At 40.9% G+C, this 27109-nt stretch overlaps 1 protein-coding gene across 1 annotated transcript in view; it reads left to right on the forward strand.

Annotated features, from left to right (window-relative positions):
- Window positions 1–18310, forward strand: part of MMRN1 (multimerin 1) — a 75519-nt gene extending 57209 nt beyond the window's left edge. The window contains exons 7-8 of the mRNA XM_073001959.2: window positions 8301–8447; window positions 13997–18310. Of these exons, the coding sequence (XP_072858060.2) occupies window positions 8301–8447; window positions 13997–14418 (569 nt within the window). The 3' untranslated portion in view covers window positions 14419–18310. The remainder of the gene's footprint in view (window positions 1–8300; window positions 8448–13996) is intronic.
- The last annotated feature ends 8799 nt before the right edge of the window (window positions 18311–27109 follow it).

A 27109-nucleotide genomic window follows, 5' to 3' on the forward strand; every position in this document is an offset into this window, starting at 1 on the left:
CAGATGAGTACAAGTTACTTTAGAACTTACAGGGAAAGGTCATAGCTGGCTAAAGAGACACTTGTGTCAGTTATACTGCAGATACATTGCATACAAACCCCCAGTAAATCCAGTTAGGAACATCAGGGTAGCAGTTATTTTCCTGCATTGTCTGTTCTAATGACTGAATTCAGTCTCCTTAGAGACACTGGTAATTTTGTTCGGCATTATCAGGGTTCTATATAATTTCCTGGCAGGGCTCTTAATGCAGGTGAACAGCATTATTTTCCCAAGTCCAAGAGAACGAGGGAGTGGAGAATCTGAGTTGCACTCTTAATTCATAGTCCCTGATTGCCTCAATGTTCCATTTGACTGTGGGGAATCCAGCCAAATGTTCAAAGTAATTAAGGGTGGATTGGCATTCGGGTCCTTAATTTAGTAGAGAAAAAATTGAATTTCGTTTGCATGAGATCCAGGAAAACCTAGAATCCTGATCAATCCAGACCAAACAGACACTAGCTATTATACTGAGCCAGCAGTCCAGAATCTTTTTTAAATGATCATTTTTTAAAATGCGGCTTTGACATTGTTTGGTGTACAATAAGGTAAATTGAAAAACAGCTAGGGCATTTTCATTCTTTTATGTTCCCCCATCGTCTATTTCTTTGCTTCTATTCCTTCCACCTCAGTGCACATGCTCAAGGCATGCCTAAAGTCAAGCGCTTGCAGTTCATCCGATAATCAAGCGCACATGAAGTTTAAAGTGGATTCAGGCTTCAATAATATTTCCACTTTATTTCATATCTGTCTACTTATTCATTCTCCCTTAAACTGCTGGAAGCATCTTCGGCAAGGCAGTGAAACAGCAGCAGTCAGCAGCTCCATGGCTAAAGTGCCTTGGCCTTTTGGCAGGTTAAAACCCATTCTTCCATGCAAAAATGGCTGCATTTCTCTCAAAGACGGTCCTCTACCATAGGCAGTTTTGCAATCAGTGCATATGCAGAAAAGGGATCTGTGAGAGCAGCAAGTCAGCAGCCTGTGGAAAGCACAGATGAAACTGACATAAGACACTGTCCACTAGCCCATCAGAGAAGGTAAAGTCTGTGAGCTGCATGTGGCCTCTTCCTAGGCTCTAAAAAGTTGTCTATCAAAAAAACATACACTGTTGTTTATTGATGTTGCTGCTGTAGTGGTAGCAGTGGTGGTGATGGTTGTTCTGGTGCTGATGATGGTCATCATCACCATCACCACCACCATGTAGAATGGGGCTGCCTTTGGATCCCCCAGTTTACAGTTCAGAACTTTGGGATAGATCCTGATTTGATCAGTGGTGATGCAAATCCTGCTCAATCCAATTTGTGCTCCAGGCTTGAATAGATTTGAAAATTCAAGTCATCAGCCCTTTCATTAACTGGCACTGCAAAAACCAACATGGCTATAACATCTTTCTTTTTGCATTCATATACATGACATAGCCAAAAGAAGGGCACAAATTTACCAAATTTCAGATTGCTAGCCTCGGAGGTTTGTGTACTGGACACTTTTAATGTTTGATCCCTGCCAACTCTGTGATCGAAGACAAATGTTAGCCTCTGATTGTACTTTACAGTTATTATTGAGCAAAACCCAGTGCCCCTTCTTCCCTCCTGACCACTATATTCCATAATTCCTCTGTGTTCTTTGGCTAGTTCCCCATATTTTAAACATCCAAATTACTGAATGAGTGCAAAGAGTCTTGGCTTTCTCCTGGGACCTCTTCATATTCCATTCCAATCTGGCCTCAAACAAAATAGCCCAGATTAGGCCAATTGGGTTTGAGATTCCAGCTTTAGCTGAAGCCAACACACAGGCCTACTGGAGAATCATACCTCCAGAAGCCTCTATGGGATGAGGTTATCTTTGAAAAAAAGATGTAGTCCTCACACATGTCTCAGCATGAATGAATGAATGAATGAATGAATGAATGAATGAATGAATGAATGAACGAACGAACGAACGAACGAACGAACGAACGAACGAACGAACGAACGAACGAACGAACGAACGAACGAATGAATGAATGAATGAATGAATGAATATGAATCATACTTTTGCAGACAGAAATAAACAGAGAGTCTGGAGCAACCTACCTCAAGTCCAAGAATGGACTTAAAATAAGGATAAAATAAAAATGCCCTCTAGATCTTCTGAATTTTTCGCCACTGCCTGGGAGGTTCTGTAGCTGTCTTTGACATAGAGCAGACCCTCAGAATTGTCTAGTTTTAATCAGAATGCTTGCATGGGAGTGAAGGTGGAACAACACCTACTTTCAGTTTCTTCTGAAGCACTACCACAGCCACTACTACCACCACTATCAACAACAACAACCATTACATTTATAACTAAGGGCAGAGTTCCATCTGAAGAAAATGCCTTGGGGGAACACAGATGTCAGATACCTGAGAGATTTCAAGCCTACATCAACAGAGGTCTCACCTGATCTCCCTCACACAGTTTAGTGTCCCTTCTTCTCTCTTTTCTCACAACAAGCTATTCCATACTATCTAAATCATACCATTCCCCCAGATGTTCTTTCAGTTTTAGTATCAATTTCTTCCTGAGAGAGAAGGAAAGACTCAGAAATTGATATCAATATGAGCCATAATAAATCTATTTGAAATCATTTGGGAGAGAAGATAATTTCTGAGTCTCAACCTGATAGCTTATCTCTTCCAGGGGAAGTAAAGGACCACTGAATCATGCTTAGCTTCAAATATAAATCCTGACACACTTTTTTTTTCCTGGACTCCAAGCCTTTCCTTGTTGCTTTGTTGTTCAGTGCCAAAAAATGCTTCTGTGAACGTGTTTCGCTCTTTGTGTTTTAATTGCGAAAGATTGATCGTTACCCTAATTCAGTTTGACTTTTCATGCTTCAACTTTGCATATTCAGTGCAATAGCACACAGACAGATGAAAGAGGTTTTTGTTGATGTTGGTAATTTGGTGCATTGGGTAGCAGAGGAGACTGACACTTTCTGATGAATGGGAAATGGACTGAGCACAAGAGCAGTTGCTTCCTTATTGCCACAGTACCAAGGAAGGCCCTCCCAAAACTGACCTCTTCTTATTTGTCGAAAAAAAGAGAGAACAGTTCATGTCCTCTCAGCTCATTCAATCTGAGGGTCTCTTTAGGTGATGGACAGCAGTCCTCAGTTCTGCCTTCCTTGAAGCAAAAACAAACCAGGGCATCTTTCATCATTGGTACTTTGTTTCAAGATTAGACTACTGAACAGCGGCAATGTGGATCTTTTATTTACAAAACACTGAGCTGGAATGTAGCACACCAGGCATCCGAAGGGCAAGCCTGTGGTACAGCCACCACCTGGCTGAGGCTAACTGCAGATGGGTTCACTTCCCTAATAGGAAGCTGTCTAACCAAAATCAGTCAGTGGTGATATAGGCTGGGGAATCCCCAGAAAACAAGGACCTTTGCCAGATTCCATATAGGATGCTTTCATTTTTGCTATAAGTGAAATTCAGGATGCAAATATAATTGATCATAATTAACAGTACCTTGATTTGTTAGCACTATAGGTACATGTTTCTTAAACAATCATACACCTACCACTGATGGGATGCAGATGCAGTCCCAGTGGTACTCACAATGGAATTATTGTTTATTTGTTTTAGAAAAAAATCTATTCTTGGGCTAAAATCTTGGGCTAAAATCTATTCTCTATAATACTATTGCATTTTTAATTTATTATCTTTGCATTGCACAGTTACTGTGGCAGTAAACATTTGTAGTCAACAGTACAATTGCAGTTTTCAACCACTAATGGAAATGTTATTTTCATTTGTGTTTCCTCCCAATAACTCTGCTGAAAATTTTTATGTTCTTAAAACCTATAGTAAATGGAAAACTTAATAACAGGTTATTATTCTTGGGGAACCTGCACTTTTTGCTTCTAACATGGTGGGACTCAGCCTCTCCCAGATGCAAAAGGCTGAGGGCTGCTGCTGTAGGTTTACATATATCAATATGGTGTGCGACGTGAAGTCCTTCTGCCAATTGCTCCAGACACCCAGTCCCACCTAGTAGTCTGAGGCCATTGGAAATATTTTGTTCTCCTTGCTGTGCTGCTGGGTACAGAGTGTAGGGGATTCTTCCACTTTAATATTCTATCACCACCACCACCAACTTTCTCAAAACCCAAACCTCTTCTCTGCATGGAACTCATTTGGGCTACACAAAGATCCATACTCATCTCTGAACTTTAGAACTCAATATATGATAGGATATATGATAGCTGCTTCTTCGGATTGTTGAAAGTGATGGGGCTGCCAGACTGATTCAGAAAAAACGAAAGGGAGGTAGAAGGATAATACGCACTGTGGTACACAGTGTTGTGTACTGGAGACCAGGGTTTGAATCCCCACTTGGCCATGAAAACTCACAGGAGGAGTGGAACTGGTAAAAGCACTCCTTAAATATCTCACTTACCTTGAAAGCCCTATTAGGGTCACTGTAAGTTGGTTCTGACTTGACAGCACATAAACAACCAACTAGAAGAATACCGGGGTTGTATATTGTATGTGAAGGGATGTGGTGGTGCTGCAGGTTAAACCGCAGAATCCTTTGTGTGCTGCAGGGTCAGAAGACTGGCAGTCGTAAGATCGAATCCACGCGATGGAGTGAGCTCCCATCGCTTTGTCCCAGCTCCTCGCCAACCTAGCAGTTCGAAAGCATGTAAATGTGAATAGATAAATAGGGACCACCTCAGTGGGAAGGTAAACAGTGTTCCGTGTATAGCCGTGCTGGCCACGTGACAACGGAAACTGTCTTTGGACAAACGCTGGCTCTACGGCTTGGAAACGGGGATGAGCACCACCCCCTAGAGTCAAACACGACTGACTAAAATGTCAAAGGGAAGCTTTACCTTTATATTGTATGTAGTTTGCGGATGCTGCTCTTTCACTGAAGGATCGCTATGTCACCTGCCAGCCTATTTTGAGTTAGATTTCCATTCAGGATCCATGTGTGTGCATCCCTGTCTGGCAGATTAAGGGTGAGAGGGTCATACAACACGGACTGGGATTCTCATCTTGATTCTGCTCTTAGAAACCAAGTAGAAGAGGGGCACGTTACCTCTACCCTCTGTGCTGTCTGCACTATTTCTCAGAAGAACACATTCTCAAAGACACTTTTAATATGGCTTAGGAGGAAAAAAGGAAGACATGCTAGACTCTTCTAGGATCCCCTCACCTCCTTGCAAAATAAAAAAAGTAAAAAGACAATAGATGTCGTTGCTGCAATGTGCTGTCAAGTCACCTCCAATGCATAGTGACCCTGTGAATGAGTAAACTCCAAAAGGTCCTATCCTTAACAGTCCTGTTCGGCACTCGTACAAAACTCAAGGCTTATGGCTTCCTTGACCGAGTCAATCCAGCTCATATTTGACCTTCCCCATTTCCCGGTAGTAGTCTTGTTCTGCAAGTCTGGTCTGTTCATGTTGTGTCCAAAGTACAGCATGTACTCAGTTTTGTCGTTTTTGCTTCTGGGCACTAAGTCATGGAGTCAATATTAGCTGGAAGCAGCTTAACAGCACATGACAATAACATAACTTTGCTTTTTAAATGGGCTTGGACTAAACAGCCCCCCAGAATATACTTTCAAGGGACCAATCTCTGTCAGCCTTCCAAATAGGGCACCATTTTAAAGTAAGATACATACAGTCAATACCTATATTCTGGGCATTTCTATCTGAGATATAAGTAGTTCCTTTGAAGAGTAAATGGACCCACTCCCCACCCATCCTGAATAGATTAGTGGGTCCAGATTCCACATCTAGCCCTTCAAACTCCAGGACATGGAGTTCAAAGAACGGACTACTGAGTATGAATCTTCTGTCCACACACCAAATCCCCACTACCCATCATGCAGAAAACAGGTAGGAGTCATTACTGTATTTTTCCGTTTATAACACACACCCGTTTATAAGACACCCCTCACTGTTCTAACCCCCCCAAATTAAGAAGTGTAGATGATTTCCCACCGCCATTGAAAAAGCCTTTCCTAGGGCTCTGTTACCATAGCAAGGGCAGTAAGCTTTGCCTTTGAGCCCTGCCACCTGTGGAAAGAGCCTTGTGAAACTCTGAAATTTAATTTGATTGTTAGGCAGGAAAAAAATGCTTCGTTCCCACCCTTAGTTTATAATCGGGGTGGGCAATATAGGAGCCTGCCGGCTATACGCAGCCCCTCAAAAGTGTGTTTTTGTGGTTCCAAGCCCACCTCAGGGCCATAGATTTTTCATCAAGGGTCTTGGGGGGGTCCCCTAAGGCCTTCCACCAACCAAAATGAAAAACAGGACATGTCCATTCAGGTACTCCCTGCTTTAAAAAAAAACCCAAAAACCTGCCTCCAGGCCTTGTGCAGCCTGGAATGGCAGAGAGGGGTAACATTTTGGCCTAGAAACCTCATGCCACACCTGATATAGAAGGCGCCTGCAGCAAAAAGGATTGGCTGAGCTGCAGCATTCAGAAAGCTCAAGGCCAGTATGGCCAGAGGTCCAGATCTGGAACAGACAAGGCAGGTTTGAGGCCCTTGTCTGGCAGTCAGTCCAGAATTGACATCATCTGGCCTAGACAGGAGCAGCATGAAGCTTCTTCATTTTTTTCCTGCTGCTTCTTTTTAAAACAGGCCTTCCCTTCCCTTTCTCCTTTACAGATCCCTGTGCTGTCTCAGGTTGCATTGTACCACATCACACACCTTCCATTCCCCCTCTGTCTGTTCTCCTTTTTTGGTGTTGAAGCAGTAGCCCCCGTACTCAGGGCTTCCAGCTACAGCAAGGGTTCCCAACCTTGGGTCCCCATATGTTCTTGGGCTAAAACTCTGAGAAACCTTCACCACTAGCTGTGCTGGCCAAGAGTTCTGGGAGTTGTAGTCTAAGAACATCTGGGGACCCAAGGTTGGGACATGCTGAGCTAGAGCAGTGGTACTTAACCTTTGTTACTCAGATGCTTTTGAACTGCAACTCCCAGAAACCCCAGTCAGCACAGTTGGTGGTGAAGGCTTCTGGGAGTTGCAGTCCAAAACTCCTGAGTAACCCAAGGTTAAGAACCAGTGAGCTAGAGTATCCTTCTGCAACTTGGTACTCTCCTGATATTTTACATAGTCCCTCACCATTGTCCTGCTGAGTTGGACTGTTTGAGGCCATCGTTCCAAAACTTGCATAAGCCACCACTGCACAACCTCTTGCGGACACCTGTGAATATTCAACAGCATGAATATGAAAATATGCTTCTCTGTCCTAGGTTTTATCATTGCGATAGATGGAATACATTGTGTCAGGGATGGGGCTAGGGAGGGAAGAAAAAATAATTACCTAAGTCAGACAGAAGCCTCTCAGTATGTTGTAGTCCATAGAGCTCACCTGTCTAACCTCGGGTAAGGAAGAGGAGGCCCATAGCACAAAGCACACAAAGCTTTGCATTCAGCCCAGCAAACTCAGATTCATCACCCTCGAAATGCTATGACAGAACACAACGGCCTCTGGAATAACTGGGCTGGAAATTAAAGATCGCTCAAAGCGCCAGTGAAGTGCCTATGAAGAGAGGCAATTCCACACATCTGCCAGCAATCAGCACTTATTCTGAAATAGCCTTTTCATCACCCTCATACCTACCTACCTCTCAAGTGTTCCTGGACTGATCTTTCAAGACTCAGAGGCCAGCCCACTTACGTAGCAATCCAGCTGCAAGAACATATACACTCCTATTGTCACTACGTGGAAAAGTCTGAAGAGCTGAGCATGTTGAATAGTCTCCAGTAAAATCATTTGTCTAATCCCTAGATGATAGAGCAGAGTGATCTGTAGGGGACAGTTCAAGGAGCAGTGGGAATGGATGGGGGTGGAACCCAATTGCCTCAGTCTCTTAGGCCCACTTTTTATGCATGCAAAACATGGAGTGATAACATGGTGGCTCCTCTGTATCTCTCCAGCCTGTAAGTCAGTAGAAGGGATTGTTACATGTCTGTTTATTCTGTTTCTATATAAAGTGACTTTTTCTTCATATAAAATGTAGATTTTTAAAAAGAAAATGGGGCTAGTTCTGCACTCAAACATAGGTCAAAACATGGGGTGGTTTGGTCCTGAATGGCAACTAAGAGCCATTCGTCCACCCCAACTGAAAATGTAGCTGTGGCAGTAAAGTTGCAGGAGTAGGAGGCTAAAGGGCATTTGGACTTTGGAAGCCAGATGTTGTAAAGAGTTACTGAAAGTCCTCTTGTTTTTATGCATGATCATTGTGCCAATGTATGCCCTTCTTTCCCTTTTAATCCAGGTGATTATCTGAGCTGCAGTAGCTCCCCATGTCAAAATGGGGGGACTTGTGTCAATGAGAGACAAGGCTTTGTTTGCGCATGCCGCTTTCCTTTTGGAGGGGCCAACTGTAGCACAAAGATGGTGGAAGAAAACACCCAAACCATTGGTAAGTATATGTAAAATCTAGCCAACACTTTGTCTCTCCTTTTCTAGGGGAAAAATTGGGTTGTACACAAGATTCACACAAATCACAAACCAGGCACCATATTGGCCTGACTTCAACTGATTTGTTTGAGGTCCAAAATCTAGCTGAATGGGCAGATTAGTGTCTCAGTTCCACAGATTTGCTTTTTTCCAAGATCAATCTACAGATTGATTTGGATCTTGGGCACAAATTAGATCAGATGTTCTGGACCAAACTGGAGTACATTCCAAAGCACCAAGCTGGCTTACAAACTAAATCCAGAGACCTGTGCACAACCCTAGTAAAAGACAGATATTAAAAGAATAAGAACTTCTTGTCTGCACCGGATTCTCTGAATGATGTTTTCCTATTGTCACAATCTTTCCTGTAAAGCACAAAGAACCCATAATCCTCTATTTTTATACATCCCACATCACAGAGTCTAAACCTTGGTTTCTTTCACAGACCTGTCAGTAACAAGCAAACCTAAGGTGAATAGAAGATGTTAGTCAAGTGCAGGATCGTAAATAGAAAAGAATAAACTGATAATTCCTATTCCAAAAATTGGGAAATTGCAATACCATAATATTGTTGTCTTTCAGACAACTAATGGCATGGCCTTGTTTCACATCTTACCTCTCTCTGCTGCAGCCTGGTGGCATGACTACCAAGGGGGCTAGCTGGGGGAAGTAAATTACTCAGTGCCACATACAGATATAAAGTCTCTGTTGTCTCAATTCTGCAAGCAAAGATTAAGATTTGGAAAGTTCTTTTTCTCACTGGTGTAAACAGCAAGAAATTTCCAGGAACTTTCAATAGAACCCCTGCAATGGCAAGAACAGTGTTTCATGTTTTTAAAATATTTGTTGTTGTGCAAACTGCCAATTTTTTGCACACAATTGCCTGGCTTTTCTGTAAAATTTTGTAATTTGCAAATTATAGGAACTGGTCCACATTAGCATTATTTCAGTTGTATTTCAGAATTTAAAGCATTAGATGGGTTGACCGTGTCTTTCTTAACAATCAGCCAATCCTTCTTTGCTCGTTCTATGCTGTATGAGTGTGCAGGAGTGCTTTCTTTCTCAAAGGGAAGGGATTGTATGGGCCTTTTAAACAACTTGTAAAGACTGAGAGAGAAAGAGAGAGAGTAAATGAGCTTTTTGAAAATCCCTCCTTGTTGTAGGTTGAAACAGCCTAAATTGACAAGAATAAGGAATTTGTGGATTATTCTTCCCCATCCATAAAACTAGCAGACATCCCTGTGGAGCTTCTAAGAAAGCAGAGGTATTACTTTTTGGACAGCTTAGGACAGTGATGGTGAACCTTTTTGAGCCCAAGTGCCCAAATTGCAACACAAAATCAACTTATTTATTTCAAAGTGCCAATACTGCAATTAAAACCCAACTGCTCGCGCACTGCAAGGGTTAAATGCTTGTGCCCCCCCCCATGGACGGTATTAACAAATAAATACTTACTGGTCCTCCAATCCCCCATTGGGCTAGACCAGTAATTGTCACCATTGCACTCCTCCACTGGACCACCGCACCAGCAGACAGGAGTGCCGAAATCCAGGATCGGAGGATGGGTAAGTATTTCTCTATGGCAACTTATGTCTCGTGTGCCCACAGAGAGGGCTTTGTGTGCCAGCTGTAGCACGTGTGCCATAGGTTTGCCATCACTGGCATAGGAGAACTTGTTTCATAGTTTAATCATTCAGACATTTTGTTTGTTCCATGTTCCCAGTAACTTAAGATGTTTTTTATATACTGTACATCTTTGGAACAAGGCTGAGTGGATGCTTAACTGGGAGCAGCAGTCAGATTTCCTAATGAGAGGCCAGCTCCAGATTCAGGTGGTCCTCAACAAGAAGTGTCAGTTCATCCCTCTCCCTTCATGGCAGGCTCACCTGGCCATGAGAGGGCCATTATTTTGATTTCTCATAATGCCTCCTACAGTATCACATTGGGGCACTGGGAGAAATTAAATGGCAGCTTTAAGCTTCTTCTGCTTTGTTGAAAAATGTGCTTGTTTGTTTGTTCTTAAGGAATTGCTCAGGCAGGGATTTGACACGGACCAGACTGGGTCTAGGATCCCAGGAACTGATGGAGAATCAGGAAGTATCACTCAATTTCAGAACAACAGGTGTCTCCTAGCCAAATATCCACCTATAATTACATTTTCTGGATGCTCATTATTATTATACCATATGTAAATCAGTTGCAAACAATAGTGTTATCCACAAAGAAGTACATTGGGTCTTCCCTTTTGAATCTAATCTTGTTCTGTGCAACCAAGGGAGTTCGATTTAGGCTTACCACTTTTTATTTGGTGCCCTCTCCCCTGTTCTTTTAACAACTGGATGATAGACGGAATGTCTTTCTTGTCTCTGTATTTCTTTGCTGGAAAACCATTTACTGCAGTGGAGCTGGCTGACTTTAATTTCAGAGGTGCTGTGAATCCATTGTGCAGATTTTAGGCTGTGCGGCACATACAAACATGTTATATTTGTAGAAAGGTGAGACACAGCCTTAGAGAGAGAAATAGCATCATGAAAGCTTTTCTTACTAAAGAAAAGCAGCACAGTCAAGAATGAATTTTTCTTGCTGGTTCTGATTTTAAAAAAAGAGACAACCTTTTCTTTGTTGGTGCGTTTGACGCTAATTGTGAAGAAAATTGCTTTCTATACAGTACTTAGGAATTCATTCTGCTTTTCCTCTTCAGCTTCTTGAGAACTTGACAGGAAGCCTGGGGGGAAGTTTACAACCACCCCTGTGTCTGTTAGATAGATTTGGTCCCATTTAAACTGGCAGTTCGACACAAGCAGAAGACAACAAAAGGCAGAAGGGGTTGTTATGGCTGACATGGGGAGAACGTCTGCAATAGCAGCCTCCTGCCCTCCATTTAAACTCATTTTCTGACATGATGGCATTATGCCATTTTCCCAAGCCCTGCTGCACAACATTGTTGGTTGAGTGTAGATTTGGGGCAATTCACTGTGAGATGACAACATGGAAGAAGAAAGATGGGAAGCCACCAGCTGCAACAACAGAGAGAGAGAGAGAAGACGATTTATTAGCGTAATGAGTTAATTCCAACTTTTACATTTCCTCAGGGGCAGAACAGCAGATGTTTTTTTGAAGAAAACTCATCACAGTTATGAAATATTTCATATAATGGTTTTCACTGTAAGAAATATTTGATAATGATGAGAGGTGAGAAATCTTAGAAGGTTCTTCCTTGAGGATGCAGGTAGACATGGCTCTGCTTTTAGAATTAAGAACTATGTCAATTGATTTTTCACTTTATCTACTTACTATAGGTATATCTACTTTCTCTCCAGTAAGCTAAAAGCAGCATCCATGAATCTCCTCCTCCATAAGGTGGCATCAGAGGATCTGTGTGGAGTTGGTCTGGCTAAGAAAGAGAGAAGGGCAGGTCCAAGTATAGCCAATCAGGCCTTTCATGCCTGCGATTTAAAAATTGAGATATGAGAAAGTGAAACTGGCAGAATCATCTATAGCCAGTGGACTTTGAATGCTTAACTTACAAAAGTCTGGCTTTTGTAAGTTAAACATTCTTTTGTATTCAACCAAGATGTTGGTGTTGAGTTCGGGTTGACCCCTGCTTTCCCCACTCCATTGTTTCCCCTCACATTTAATAGTTACGAAGTGTCCATGGTCTTTCCTATGCTGGAAAAATCTGTACTAATGGAATGTGGCTAGTGTGGATGGTTGAGGAGAACGTTGTCTAGTTCGTATTTGCTCAAAACTTTTCAAAAATTTTATAGATTCCATTAGAATTCTGATAGAAAGAATTTGAGATTTAAAACAAAAATCAGATGTGGAGAAAAGCCAATTGGGTAGGTTTAGGTTTTTGAAAATCACAAATGGCATCACATCCATCTTTGTCCTTCAGCAAGATTCATAACAATGTAACACAGGGTTGACTAAAAAGTAGTCTTCTGTGCAGCTCTGAAGTTTCCTCTTTATTTTTGAGCTCCATTGAACTATAGGGATGAATGAAAGACTTAAACCTATATATGTTTTTTGCATTAAAACACTTGATCTCAATCTTTCATGTCTTACATTCCAACCCATCACTTTTTCAAAGCACCATGATACAAAAATACATTTTGTTTAAGAAATGCACTTACATGCTTGCAATATTAAGGAGGAAAGAGGAGAAAATGGAAATACAAAAGACTAACACATTTGTTTTCATGTGAGCGTTCATGGATCAAAATCTACTTGTTGAAACGTGTTAATATATTAATATAGCTGTTATTATATTAATCACATGTGCTACGTTTCCAAGAACCTAAATAATTGCAAAGGTTTTGCTTGGGGATATGTACAGGTGTCCAGAGTCACTGCTAGGATGCCAGAAGGTCAAATATTAGTAATTATTTATTCTTTATTTATTTCATGCATTTCTATACCAGTGACTTAGTGCAAAGCATTACTGTAAGCGGTTTACACTAAGACAACACAACAAAATCTTCCATTATATATACCAACATCCTCTAAGTAGTGAAGACCATAAACAAAAACAAATGATGGTGAAATGGGACATCAATACAAAGTTACCGTATTTTCCGTGTATAAGACTATACTTTTGTCTAAAATCTTTAGACTAAAAATTGAGGCTCGTCTTATACACAGAAGCAAGCTGAGGAGAGAACAAAAACAAGTGGAGGGGAAAGCAGGGATCAAATCAATCCTGCAGCGCTTTCATCTCTTTCCCCCTACACTTGTTGAGCCCCACTTATTTTTCTTAAATTTGGATTAGAAAAGAGGGGTGTCTTATACATGGTGGTGTCTTATACACGGAAAAATACGGTAACTTAGATGAGAATGTTCTTTAGTGCCTCTTGAAAGATGTTCTTTAAGATCTTCCTAAAAGTATATCTGTGAAGATTCTCAGTCATCTAGGTGAGGTTATCTGGAAGTTTGAGTCATGGCAACTGGACTTCTTTTATATTAGGTTTTATTAGGTTTCGCTACTCATCCAAATAGCGACTGAAGAAGCTACTTGGATCAGTGGCAAAACATTTCAACCTAATAAGAAAGAAGTCCAGTTGTCATGACTGAACTTCCAGATCCTCATAAAAGATGGGAGAGAGGAAGCCAGACATATTTCTACTTGGAGTCCATTCCATAAGGAAGGGGCCATCACCAAGAAGACGTGATTCCTGGTGACTGTCTTCTTTGCCTCCCTCGGTGTGCCAACCCAGAAAAGTCAGACCTGTGAAAAATAGTTCGACAGGCTGATTGATATTCTGAGAGAGAAACACTCCCACAAATAAGAAATCAGCAAGTTCAGTAAGAGATGGTACACTTGCAGGAAGACCAGGATATTGAGGAAGAGAGAATTTTTAGCAATTGTGATAAAGGCCTTGCATCACACCATTGCTGCTTCTGCATGCTTGCCAGTACTACTTGTGCTGCTACTTCAGAACCACTGCAGGTGAAGACTTTGTTCTCAAAGGATCAACAAATGTATGTATTTTTATATTTTCTTTTCCTTTGCAGATTTCTCAAAAGGATCTTACAGGTATGCACCAATAGTAGCCTTTTTTGCCTCGCACACATATGGGATGAATTCTCCAGGCCCGATTCGATTCAACAATCTGGACGTCAACTATGGCTCCTCCTATGTCCCAGCGACTGGAAGGTTCCGTGTGCCATATCTTGGTGTTTATGTTTTTGAATATGCCATTGAATCAAACAGTCCTCTCATCTCAGGCTACCTAGTGGTAGATGGAGTAGATAAGCTAGCTTTCCGGTCTGAAAATCCAAATAATAACAAATATGTTGAAAGAGTGGTTACCGGTGATGCCTTACTGGAACTCAACTATGGACAAGAAGTCTGGCTCAGGCTGACAGCAGGCTCTATCCCAGCCAAATATCCACCCATAACTACATTCACTGGATACTTATTGTACCGTACATAAACCAGTTGCAGACAAAACTGTCAGCTGCAAAGGAAGCACATTGGCTTTCCCCCTTTGCACTTAAACTTATTCTGCCTGAAAAACTGAATCTCATTTAGGATTGCCACCTTGTCTTTGATAGGTCACCAGTGCTTTTAATAGAGGTAGGATAGATGCAAACTAGACACAAAAGAACTATCTTCGTCTCTGCTTCCCTTTGCTGGAGAACCGATTTATTGGCTGCATTTCTGTCTATATGCATACAGCTGTTAAATACAGAGAGATTTTACCGAAAGACAGGTGGTAAACCCAATCCCATTGCATTTTTATCTGAGTTTCAAATTTCCCAAACTGCTTGTTACTTCATCTTGTATTGGCTCAGTGAAAGACTTTGTAAATAGCTCTCCTGTTTTTCCAGGCACTGCACTATATGAACTATTTCAGTATATCTACAATTACCCAGTTATTTGGACCACTGCAAAAATAAATGTTATCAGCAGTATGGAGGTAATTTCTATTCAGAAGTTTTCAGTGCTCTCATAGCATAGACTTGCAAATATCTACTTTGATTTATGCCATGATTCACTAGTCCCACAATTCACTAGTTGGAGCCACCTAAAGAGTAGTGGCTTAGGAATGGGAGTTGGAGACAAAGAATTAAGGGACTGCCCCCCGAGCACATGCCCAGGAGCATTCAGATCCAGAACTAAGTTTGGTTTTGTGGAAATATTCACTCTGGATGCCCTCTATTCCTCATCAGTCTAATGTAGGAGTGTGAACAGCTCCTTCCATTGCAATCCATGTCTCCATCTACTGCAACTCATACAAGGTTCTGCCAGAGAATTCTGATTGACCTTCTCCCACTATACCATAATACGCTCATCTGTTCATGCATCACAGTCCTGTTTCTACTAGGAGGGGGCAGTTGCTGAGGGGAAGGCTGTCAATAGAGTGGGAAGGACCAATATGAGAAATCCTAGCTCTGTGGGTTTAATATCATGGAATTGCACCATGGATGACTTCTGATAACCCACTGGATCTAGTTAGGAAGTTCCTTTGAAGGTTTGGATCTTGGCAAATTGCTGAGGTTTCATTAAGTCTGGCTTTTCATTTGCTAGATTTTTTTAAAAAAAAGAAAAAACATTTAGTTGATGGTATGTGTAGTGTTTCATGTATGTATACACAAACACACACACACACATATTTACATATTCAGTTGGCTTGCAAGCAGTATCAGATATTAAAAATCTTTATTCTTGTTTGCTCACACTACATTTTGTAATTAAGCAGACATTTTGGGGGGGAGGGGGAAGAATCTTTATTTAAATACTGAAATTCTAGAAAATGAACCTTCTCATTATTGGTGTACTTCCTAAAATCTTTTTAAAAAATTGACAGGCACATATTTAACATAAATAAATTAATCAGATTCTTAATGCAAGAGTGATACTTTGACAATACTGAAAGATGATTATTTTTCATGCTTAAAAAGATATTGTTGTGGGGGGGGGGAAATGCCTTTAATGAACTGCCTATTTAGAGGGAAGTATGTGATTTGCCAAACACCATCACAGTACACTATTCACAGGGGACAGCTTTGATGAAAATCTTATTTTTAAATCTATATATTTAATTTGTGGTTAGGAAATTAAACAATTAATCGCATCATTTAAAAGATTAACACTCTCGTTCTCCTTGCTTTGTGGAGGACCAAAGTCACTGTTGTGTGATGAGTAACTCAGGAGCCTTTCAATGTCAGGCAAAAGGGTTGCTGGATACCACAATCACTCCTAAGAACCGTTTCGGCCCACCCTATGTTTCTTTTATTAATCCTGTCTTCTGTTTATAAAACTAAATCTTTGGCACGCCATGAACCTATATATTCCAGCATACCGTCCTCCAATGGCATACCACATCTTTCTGTAAATACTTAAAATCCCAGATTTATCACTAAACTATCCTAGCGTATCATTGAATTTTATCAGATGTTGTGCCCCCGTGGCTAAATCCCTCCCCACCTCTTGTATGACTTTGTCAGTTTAATAACCTGTTTAGTCCTCTATATTCCTGCTATGGATAGGGCTAAATGGCGTGGAAATTACGCTGCAAATGAAATTCAAATGACCCACTGGAGACTGCATCTCTCTCTTTAAATATGACTTTCTTTGCCCTTCCTGCCCTTCCTACTAAATCCTTCAAGCCAGGACTCTATCGGCACAAATCCTAATTGTTTTCTACCAAACTCAATTTTTTGATAGGCTCTTGCTTGTTATTTCCCCCACATGCTGCCCCTTTTGCAAACAAATGACATTTCCCCAGGGTCAGCTTCTGACCTCTGGGTCTTTCAGAGAAATGGGACAAAGGATCTCCCGTAAGGTGTACACACCAAGGGTACACCAATATTTTAAAATTTCACTTGGTTTGCTTAGTGAACACCCCTTTCCATAATTATCCTCCTTTTGTACCTTGTTGATTCAGTACAATCATATTAACAGATGCAGTTGTATAGGTTTGATATCCCAGGAGTTAGACTATCATTCAAGAATAGTGGAATTGTTTGGAGAGTTCCATCACTCATCTCAAAACACAGGGATGTTTTTCTTGTACCAGTTCGGCAGTTTTCGGTGTGTTTCAGGAGCCTGAAAGCTCTCTGTGATGTGGTCTTGTGACTAATGTCTAAAATATCACTATACTTCATCTCCCACAGCCACTCTAAGTTATTTGTTAAGACTAAAGCTTCCAGAAGTCCCTTGGCCCAGTGGCCATGCTGACTGGGAGATTCTAAAAGTTATACTGTAGTCCAAAACAGTAACTTTTACAAGCTCTGAATCCAAAGTTCATTCTTGCAGTGATTTTAAATAGGTTTGTAATTACAACCTACCCTGTTTCCCCCGAAAATAAGACCTCACCTAAAAATAAGCCCTAGTATGATTTTTCAGGACGCTCGTAATATAAGCCCTACCCCCAAAATAAGCCCCAGTTAAGTGAAACCCCTCCCTCCACCATTGTGCAGCATTGTGCAGCAACCAGAAGAAGCTGACATGACTGTATTTGAATAAATGTAGATTGTTGTACATGGAAAAAAATAATAAAAGATCCCCTGAAAATAAGCTCTAATGTGGTTTTTGGAGGAAAAATTAATATAAGACCCTGTCTTATTTTCAGGGAAACATGGTATGTATCATAATTGTGATCAATATTAGACTGGGATTCAGAAAATCCAAGTTCTTGTTGCCACCAAGCCATGACACCTCTTGGGTAACCTTGGCTAATCACTCTCAGCCTACCTCAAAAGGTTGTTGTGGGAGCAATACAAGGAAAGAGCAAGTAATGTACACCACCTTGAGGCTCACTAGAAGTCAGGATGTAAATGTAATCAATAAATAAAGCGAATAAAGATCTAGAAGAAAAATGTATGGACACTTATGCGCCATATACTGATTCACATAGCATGTAAAGAGCTTTTTGTGGCTTCACTTCAACTGTTTGATCTGCCTTCATCCTATTACAAGTCACACCTCCTGTTTTTCATTCCTAAGTACAGTATAGCTCTATTCATGCATTATTGTTATACATACAACCAACACGTCTGTCTGGGTGAAGGAGCTGTGCTGTCTTCTCTCATTCCCAACACCACACACCACACTCATTCTAAATCATCAGGAATCCTAAATGTTTGAAAATGTGTGTACAGCAGTATCTGTGAAGGCTAGCCTCTTCCAGACACTAACATGGGATCTGTATGCCCAAGATTGTTGAGAGTGGGGCTAGCCAGTATAGCTTTGTTTCTTGATTACCTGTTGTTGCTACTCAACCCCTGATGCCTGAGTAAAGTTGTTTGTCTGATGTGACTCCTGACATCTCGATATGATTCTGGAACGAAAATAAATGTATTTTTCTCTTATTAATAATTGGGATTATATCTGTGTGCTCATCATCTTTGTAGTTGTCATTTCCTTGCATCTAATGTATCTCAATGTGAATTCTCTCCTGATATGCCATTGGTGCCACAGTAAAGATATGAGGAAGACTGCCTTTCCCCCCCTGCTTATATTTCCATATCTGAACACTGAAAGGAACTAATTGGACATCATAAATTCCTGACAGCAAAGCAAACCCATCCAGCTGTACCGCTTGTTAGTTGCAATCCTATCAATACTGCTTCTATTGCACATTACCGGATATGTCTTTGGAGGCTGGAGGACCTTTACTAGTAGTCTCTCATCCTGATCTAGCTAAAGACACCTTCCCCATGTTTTTCAGCTCTTTCATATCCATGCATGGTATTGCTAGAAGGCCATGGAGACAGACATGTGCCAGTGCACCACCTAGATTGTCTCTCAAATGCCACCCATTGTCAATGGCCACCCATGCACCTAAATATTTCTGCACATTCGATCTGCATTAGAGTAAGCCAAGGAAGGGGTCACGGGGCGATCGGCTGCTTAATCTAAGGAAGCATTTGCCACTGAATGTAACTGCAGATCGATACAATCAGTAAGGTTAACCATTATGCAGAAGAGACTGAAATCAATCACTCCAGGCTCCCCTGGAATTTCCTCTCCGCCCTCCCTACTCCCCATTGCTACTTTCCTTAAGAGTAAGTGCAAATAGCACTCCTGCCGCACATTCTTTTTTAAAAAATGTTTTATCCAATACTCCTAGTGTGGCAAGTGCTTATCTCTACCCAGAGCTCAAAAAGGTATCCAAAGCCCCCCCACCCACCCAGTATACAGCAAGCCAGCTTCCTCAGTATATTTGGATAGCCCAATTACCATGGCAACAATTTTTATCAGCTTTGGCTTTGACAAGCCCATCCAGTTTCTCGTGGCACTTTGTGCTATTATTTCCTCACTTATGCCAAAGGAGCCATTCTTGAATGCAGTTGCCAGCTCTTCACCTTTCTATATGTGCTGTTGTGAGCTGCAGGTTTTATAGTAAACCAGGTACCCCCCACTTTTTGTTTTTTTTGCTAGCTGTCCCAGTTACATGCCATGTTTACAAATCCCTGGCAGTGAACGGAAAAAGCAGTTGCTGACCTTGACCATGCCATTGTTTACATAGATTCTTAACTTCCCTGCAATGAAATGAGTCTAGACTCACTTGCAAAAAAGGAATAGAAAATAGCCATGTAGTCCTTACACAATTTAAAGGCAAGGGGATGTGACAAAAGGGTAGATGATAAGGATAATCACTCAATAAATCAAAGGGAAACCCTCTCCCACCCACACCCACAGTCTTGAAGCTCAGCCTTTTGACCAGAAGACAAGATGCTTTTCATGAAGAAGGGACAGATGAATCTCTTTTTCACAGTCCTTGAGTTAAACTCCTGTTGGTCAAATGTTTGGCTGTGGTCTGATGGGAAAATTTAATTTAGGACTGCACAGATATAAATGGCTGACCATTTCCATTGGTTGCAGGAGCCATTGGTTCTCTAAAAGAGTGAGGACACAACCCGGTTAGCCCAAGACATTTTGTTGCCTGTGGAAAAAGTCAAATTCCTTCCCCCAGAAGGTAGTGGGACTGGCAGGGGAAACTTAGGCTGTGGTCACACTAGAGAAATGCCCCCATATTTTCTTGCATTTTCTGCTTCCTGTAGAGTCATGTGCTGCAGTCATGTGACATATATCCCATTGTAGTGGTTCATACTTTTTTTAACCATCCTACATTTTTTAATTAGATGTGGTACGTTCATTTACACCCCTGCAGAGGGGCATATCCCTTTTTTTCCTTCTGCCCCTTCCCCCCTTTAAAAAATTTTGTGCAGGTACATTGGTGTGCTGGCAAAACATCTTTGTTGGTCACATACTGATAGGAGACAGTTTTTCCTCTTTCCACTCTGTGTTACCCTCCATGGTGGAGAACCCACAGCCCTTTTGAGAGAAGCATGCTAACATGCCAACATTCCCGCTTGAATTTAAACATGCCAGGCATAAAGAAAACGAATCAGTTTTGTAGTACACATTCAACAGAACGTTAGTTGTATTGCATGATGAAACATGGAACAAATATAGTAGTAGCCTCCTAAGTAGGCTGGATTTAATGCAGATAGCATGGGGGGGGGGACAAAAGAATCGGTAATGGCCATGCATCACCTGAACCAGGAAAAAAACCTCAGTTGGGGTTGAAACTCCCGAGAAATAACTTAAAAACATTTTGCTGGTGTGACCTCAGCCTACGTTTGACACTTGTGGAAAAACAACATCCTTCTCCACACCAGAAACTGACAGTCTAATTTAGGGAGCAGAGAGTAGGCTGTGTGGAACACATAGCCCTGTCTTCAACAAAGAAGAAACACCTGCGGGGTGCAGCCGGCTCCATTCAGCTAATCATCTGTCACCTAGGGCAACTGCTTCACTTTACCTATTGGTGGGGCCAGCCTTGATACCTAAAACTGACCACAGACCTGTTATACTGTTGGATCACTTGCTTCCATATGCTTTCAAGGAAATATTTCAAACAGAAAATAGGATCTAAATACCAAAGCATATCTACATACTAACCCATATCTAGGAAAGCTACAATTTCCTCAAGCTTTGGATCTCTTTCAGACACAACAACGCTTTCACTGGGAAATAAAAAGTAGCAAGTATTATATTAGCATTGTTAATTATGTGCTGACAGGGTACTTTGCATTTTACAAGACAAAGATAAAGATGCGGTTCCTGGCCTGATGAGCTTGTAATGTAAAAATCAAACTCCCATCGACTGATCATACAATGAATGTATCACCCAGTTACCTAGCAACTTCCAAGACCTGATTAACCCTTTTTTAAAGGGTGTACAACACTTAGAAGAGTGAATTCCCAAACGATTTTACCTAATCTTACGCATGCCAGCTTCATGCTTTCCTTGTCTTAGGCCAGTTGTTAACAGGAACTCTCCTTGACTGTTAATCAGGGCAAGATAGTAGCACTTCTGCTACTGATAAAATCGTATGAATTCAATGCCACTTTGTCCTTTTCCCCCCCTTTCAGTTATTAAAAGGGGCACCAGTTGATGGGAGTTTCATCATTTTATAATTCTTAGAAATAGAACACAGAGGCACATAAACACAGAGAATTTCAGTGATATCCGAAATAGACTCAGAAAACATTTTCCTGGGGAAAGTTCTGATATTTTACATTTTTTTTTCCACCAAAAGAAGATTACTTTGCAGATTTTTTTTTTGCCCGGAATATTCTTCCTCCACAGTACTTCAAAATATAGGTAAATGGTTAAATTGTTTCTTGTGGACCACAGCGGAGGATGGTTTGTCCTCTTCCTGAAAACACTCATAAGGTAGTAATCATAAGGTAGTAGTAAATGTTCTCATTTAGCAGCTGGGTAAATGAAGCTCCTCCACCATCATACATGAAATTTCATATGATTATGACTTAATGCACATGCTGTAGAATGCTGTCCCGTCTTTCCTGTGGTAGTATCTAAACAAATCGTGAACCTCCTGTAATGTTCACATCTGACATTCTGGTTGGTTTGTCCCTGAGCTATTTATTTATTTATTTGTTCCATTTTAACCCTGCCCATCTAGATTCAGGAATCTACTCTGGGCATGTTACAGAGTATAAAGATAAAAACATTAAAATAACTATGGCCATGAGCAAAAATCGATAAAGAAAACAGGATCCAAGATGGAAAAGAAGCTATATAATGGGAGGGGGGAAGGCCTGCTGGAAGAACCAAGTCTTCAACTTGTTTTTGAAACAAGTTGAACAAGCTAGAGAAGTGAACCAAGGACAAACTGTGGGTTATTCCTCTTGGGGGTTTTTTTTTGGGGGGGGGAGCCAGATTACCACATTCAAGTGTCAAAGAAAACAACCTTGAACAAAGGGTACTCCTGCTTGTAGGAAGCATGATCAAGCAGCGATAGGATTGTGCAGCCTCGTGCAAAATAAGCTTGCATTTGCATATGGAACTGGTCACAATGGTTCATTCATTGTGTGGAAGAATGTGAAAGTTAGAATCTATAACTGAGACAAGAACTGCACCAAAATTTGTCAGTTCTCAGCAGCTGCTGTTGCTGATGCTTCTTCTTCAACCGTCATCATTTTCAGGCCCCAGAATGTGCCAGATAACTACACCATTTCTCTCCAGTAAGAAATCTGGTTCTGAAAAACAATAGCACTTATTCTCCATTTTCTTTTTAAAAAAGATGGGGGTATGAGGTATTAGAATAGAATTGGGGTCCAGTTCTCCTAATTTGGGGAGGAAATTTTTAAAATTTGGAGAGGAGTCATTTTGGGAGAGATATCAGTTATATGCATATAGCTTTTGAGCTGCAGGGTTCCTACCCCTGATTTAAATGCAAGTGCAAAGTTACTTAATTGTGCATATTCGCCAGGGGTGTGTGTCCTACCGTTTGTGAGTGACTACATGTATCCACCTTGAGCGGGAACAAAGTTAATATCCATTAAAAGGATGTTAAATTGAAGACGCTCTCTCTTTTCTAATGTGACAAAGGCTCAGTCTAGAAGGACCAAGGTTAATGTTCTCATGACTCACAGAAACACACACGAAACTTGCCTCTCACTGTTTTGAGGGCAACCCTGGTGTAGGAACCCTCGCAAGCCTTTCAGGTGCAGGGCAATGCCATTCAAGAAAGGTGAGCCCCAGCGAAGGCTCAATTTGTCTCCAGAAGAAATCCTGGCAGAAGTGAGAGGAAAGCATTGTTGGGCATCAGCCTCTTGCCTTGTTATCTGGAGGCAAAGCCAGGAGAGTGAGCAATTAAAAACTCCCATGACAAAATTGATAGACGGCTAGAGAGAGGGAATCACTCTCCACTCTATCTAAACAATCTGACCTCGGCAAATTGCTTTGCAAGAGGAAAAAAAAGAGTTCAGTGACCCATTACTGTAGTTCTTATCTCTTTTTTATCATGTAGAAAGACATGTACGTGAGGGAAGGTTGTTTATGATTATTATTGCTAGGGGTAATCTGTGTTACTCAACCGTATCCTACCCAAAGGGCCCGTTAAAGCTCAGGATGCTACTCTTAAATTCCTACCCGGCATGGTTAAGCAGCTTGTGCATTTTGCTGAAGTGGTGAAAATTAAGTGTATGTGATAAAGAATAAGCAGGTTAGAGAATTTAAATAAGAACAAGATGTACCTTCAATTTTTTTCCCATTGGTGTCCATTTCCATAGGAACAGATCACCTCACAATTTGTGAATTCTATTTTAACACCCAGGATGGCTGCCAAAACCAGGCAAGCTCAACATTGAGTTGCAGAACAAGACATTTGCCAAATCACATATTATTTCTCAAGTGGCAGGTTTCTGGCATTATAGTTGAGGTACATAAGCATGACCAGACAGTTTATGGTCCATTTCCATAACTAGCTTCAAGACATAGGGATCTTGGAAAGATCTAGGATGATGTAGTGGCTAGAGAGACTGGGACCGAAAAATCCAGGTTCTATTTCCTAATGAGTCCAACATCTCTCTGGGTGACTTTGCTTCAGTCCCTCTCATTCAGTCCAATTTATCCAACAAGGTTGTAAGGGACAGAGAGTAGCAAAGAAGAAGCACCTTGAATCTGTAGCAGGAAATGCAAGATGCACATCTGAAGACGGATGCTACATCTAAATTGAGGTACTACATTTTAAGACAATATGCAGGCTACATTCTTTAACATCAAGCTTCTTTCCTCTGACTTTTTTAACATTATGCTAGATGAAGAGTGTGTTGTTTTAATCCCGAAAGTTTGCACTGAGATTTCTGTGCCTTTTTAGTTGGCCTAATAGAGGTACTGGGAGGATAGATCCTGAAGCTGAGGCTCCAATACTTTGGCCATCTCATGAGAAGAGAAGACTCCCTGGAAAAGCCCCTGATGTTGGGAAAGGGTGAAGGCAAGAGGAGAAGTGGACAACAGAGGACAAGATGGTTGGACAGTGTCATCGAAGCGACCAAGATGAAATTGACACAACTCCAGGAGGTAGTAGAAGACAGGAGGGCCTGGTGTGCTCTGGTCCATGGGGTCACGAAGAGTCGGACATGACTTAATGACTAAACAACAGCAATAGAGGTATTGCCAAAACATGGCTTTGGAAGTATAAATAAAATTGGCTGGAAGTGAACTAATTTATCCCTTACCTACACAGTCATGCAAGTTAATAGTGGAATTTGATTAAAAAATAATTGATATGCACACATGAACTTGGTGTTAGTTTGGTTCCAAGGAAGGAACCAAAAAAAGAGGTTAGCCTTGTTTACTATACAGATGATGTGTGTGAAACATTTGGTGGATTCGGTTCATATTTCAGTTTGGAGCTGGCTGGAGAGCACAGTGAATTGTGATATCTAGATACTGAGAGTCTAATTCTCCACTGTGCTTTCCAGGAGGTAAGTCAGCCTTGCGCAAGCTACACAGTCCCAGAGTAGCCCAATAAACCACATCTGAGTACTCTCTATCTAGAAAACATGGGGAACGGTTGCCATAAGTTATTATTATCAGTGAAACTGGTGGATTTGATCTGCAGTTTTGGGAATTACACTCAAAATAAATCATATTTCCAAGCTCAGCTGTTGAGTGTATTTTGCAATGCTGCCTACACTTCCAAATCAAAACAACATTCAGTCGCAAAAGGCCTAGAAGTCTGCTTCCAAATCCAGATATAATCACTATAAAATATAATCACATCCATCCATTTGCACCAAGGAGTTCTCTGAATGAGTCATCACAGAGCAAACACCGCCAACAGAACTTTCATCTTATCCAATAACAACACTGTCAAAATGCCTCTGAATTGAGACAGTTCACATGGTCAGCTGCCAGTTGTCAAATAATGAGAAATCAAGTGAGGTACAGTCATGTGTGAATCGGCCTTCGAATTTCTTGGTTGACTCAGTGGAGCAGGCTTTTTGTACAAACACCCATCTCTTCTGCTCTCTTCTTTTGGAACAGTGCTGTTCAATATGTTTAAAAAATCCTATTTGAAGGCAGATAAGGTGGGCTGATGTTGGATTTTTGGTCTGTTCCAGCATCTTTTAAATCTATGATTTTTTTTTTTGATGTAGTAAAGCATGTATTTATAGGCAATTTCCTAACAAAATCCTGAAACGTCAGAATTAAATAGGCACTTCCCTATCCATTCTGAAGAATTGTACACAGTCGCAATTTTATTGTACCCGTTCTGATAAAATTATTTTTGAGGTTTTAAAAGGTACGCTACTTACCTGCCTAGTTTATTCTAACACCACAATAGAGGTGGCAAAAGGGTTGGTATTATGATGCCAACAGGAGTTGTCAAGAGGAAGGAGAAGAAAAGACACATTAAAAAACTTTTATTTTGAGTTGAAAAGTGAATAAAAATGTTGAAGCATTAAAAAAAACTGTTATTCAGTGCATCACTTCCATGTTATGTTCTTTTAAAATCTGGATTCACACACACACACATCGCCGCCCCTCCCAAAAAAAGAGCTATGGATGGCTGAACAGACATGCAATGCTTTTATCAGAAAAAAAGAAAATGCGGAGGGAGAAAATGTTAACTTCTTCTGTAGAGAAAAGAAACAAGCATTTTTGACAGCCAGTGCTTTAACAAAAGCAAGAAAAAAAACATTGTTTTCTGCTGCTGGATATAAATGTGTTGAGGTTAAAAAAAAACCCAACAATGTTGCATTATGGGTAGAGCATTTCTCCTGTACTCTTTTGCCTCTGGAACAAAAGTAATTGGCCTGGTAATTAACTGGTCGCTCAAAATGTACTTCTGAGTTTGTACTTCTGACATTCTACGTATCTGAAAATTAAAAGCATACAGTCTATTCTCCTGGTAGGACGATATGAGAGGCAAACATTTCAGCCACTGTAGTAGCACTGCCTTGCAAGGAAATGCACTATTTGATTTTTTTTTCAAAATCCTGTTGAATTTCTGCTAAATCCAGTAAATGTAAAGTTAGGAAAATCTGTCCCTTGCCGTTTCTGATTTTTCCTTGTTTTGTTGTTGTTTTGGGTTTGGGTTTTTTTCCCCTGTTACTATTAATTGTACAAATCTGTCAGTTTCAGTTTTACATTTTCCAGGGTTTTTTTTTTCTAAATTCGTTAATTTGGAAATAACCCCCTGACACTCACACTGGGATGAACTTTCATGCACATTCTCCCTAACACATACATTATTAAATGCCAACAACTTCAACAAAGGGCAATTTCAGGGTTTTCTAGATAGAGAGTTAAGAGAAGTGGTTGACTATTCCCTTCTTCCCAGGGTGCCCTGGGACTATGCAGCTTGCCCAAGGCCACACAGGCTGGCTCTACTCACAGGAGGCAGAGTGGAGGATTGAACTCCCAACCTCTAACTCTGCAGCCAAATGCCAAAACTACTAAGCTACCCAGCTGGCCTTGGCTCACATAGACACACCTGGCTCAAATATAAGTGTTTTTGTACACATTTGGAGAATTTGTACACTGGTTTTCAGTTCACACATTGGCTTCAAAAGTGTGATTTAGGAAAATCTGCACAAAATGCACACCAACCACTTCTATTGAAAGACATGTTGACTCAAGAACAGTCTGGAGAGATTCCAGAAGTTCTAGGTCCAAAAAGTAACTTTTTCAAGCTCTACTTATTAATTTAACAAACAAAAGATACAATCATGTCACATGCCTTTGGAGTCTTTTCTCAGAGCCCTTAAATGCATTGGTAGGAAAGAAAGAGAAAATGAAAAGAAAATGAGAAAGAGTCCTGATTGCTCCACATCCAGTCACATCAAGCTAG

The sequence above is a fragment of the Pogona vitticeps genome, chromosome 5 (assembly GCF_051106095.1).
Source record: "Pogona vitticeps strain Pit_001003342236 chromosome 5, PviZW2.1, whole genome shotgun sequence".
Taxonomy (NCBI): domain Eukaryota; kingdom Metazoa; phylum Chordata; class Lepidosauria; order Squamata; family Agamidae; genus Pogona; species Pogona vitticeps.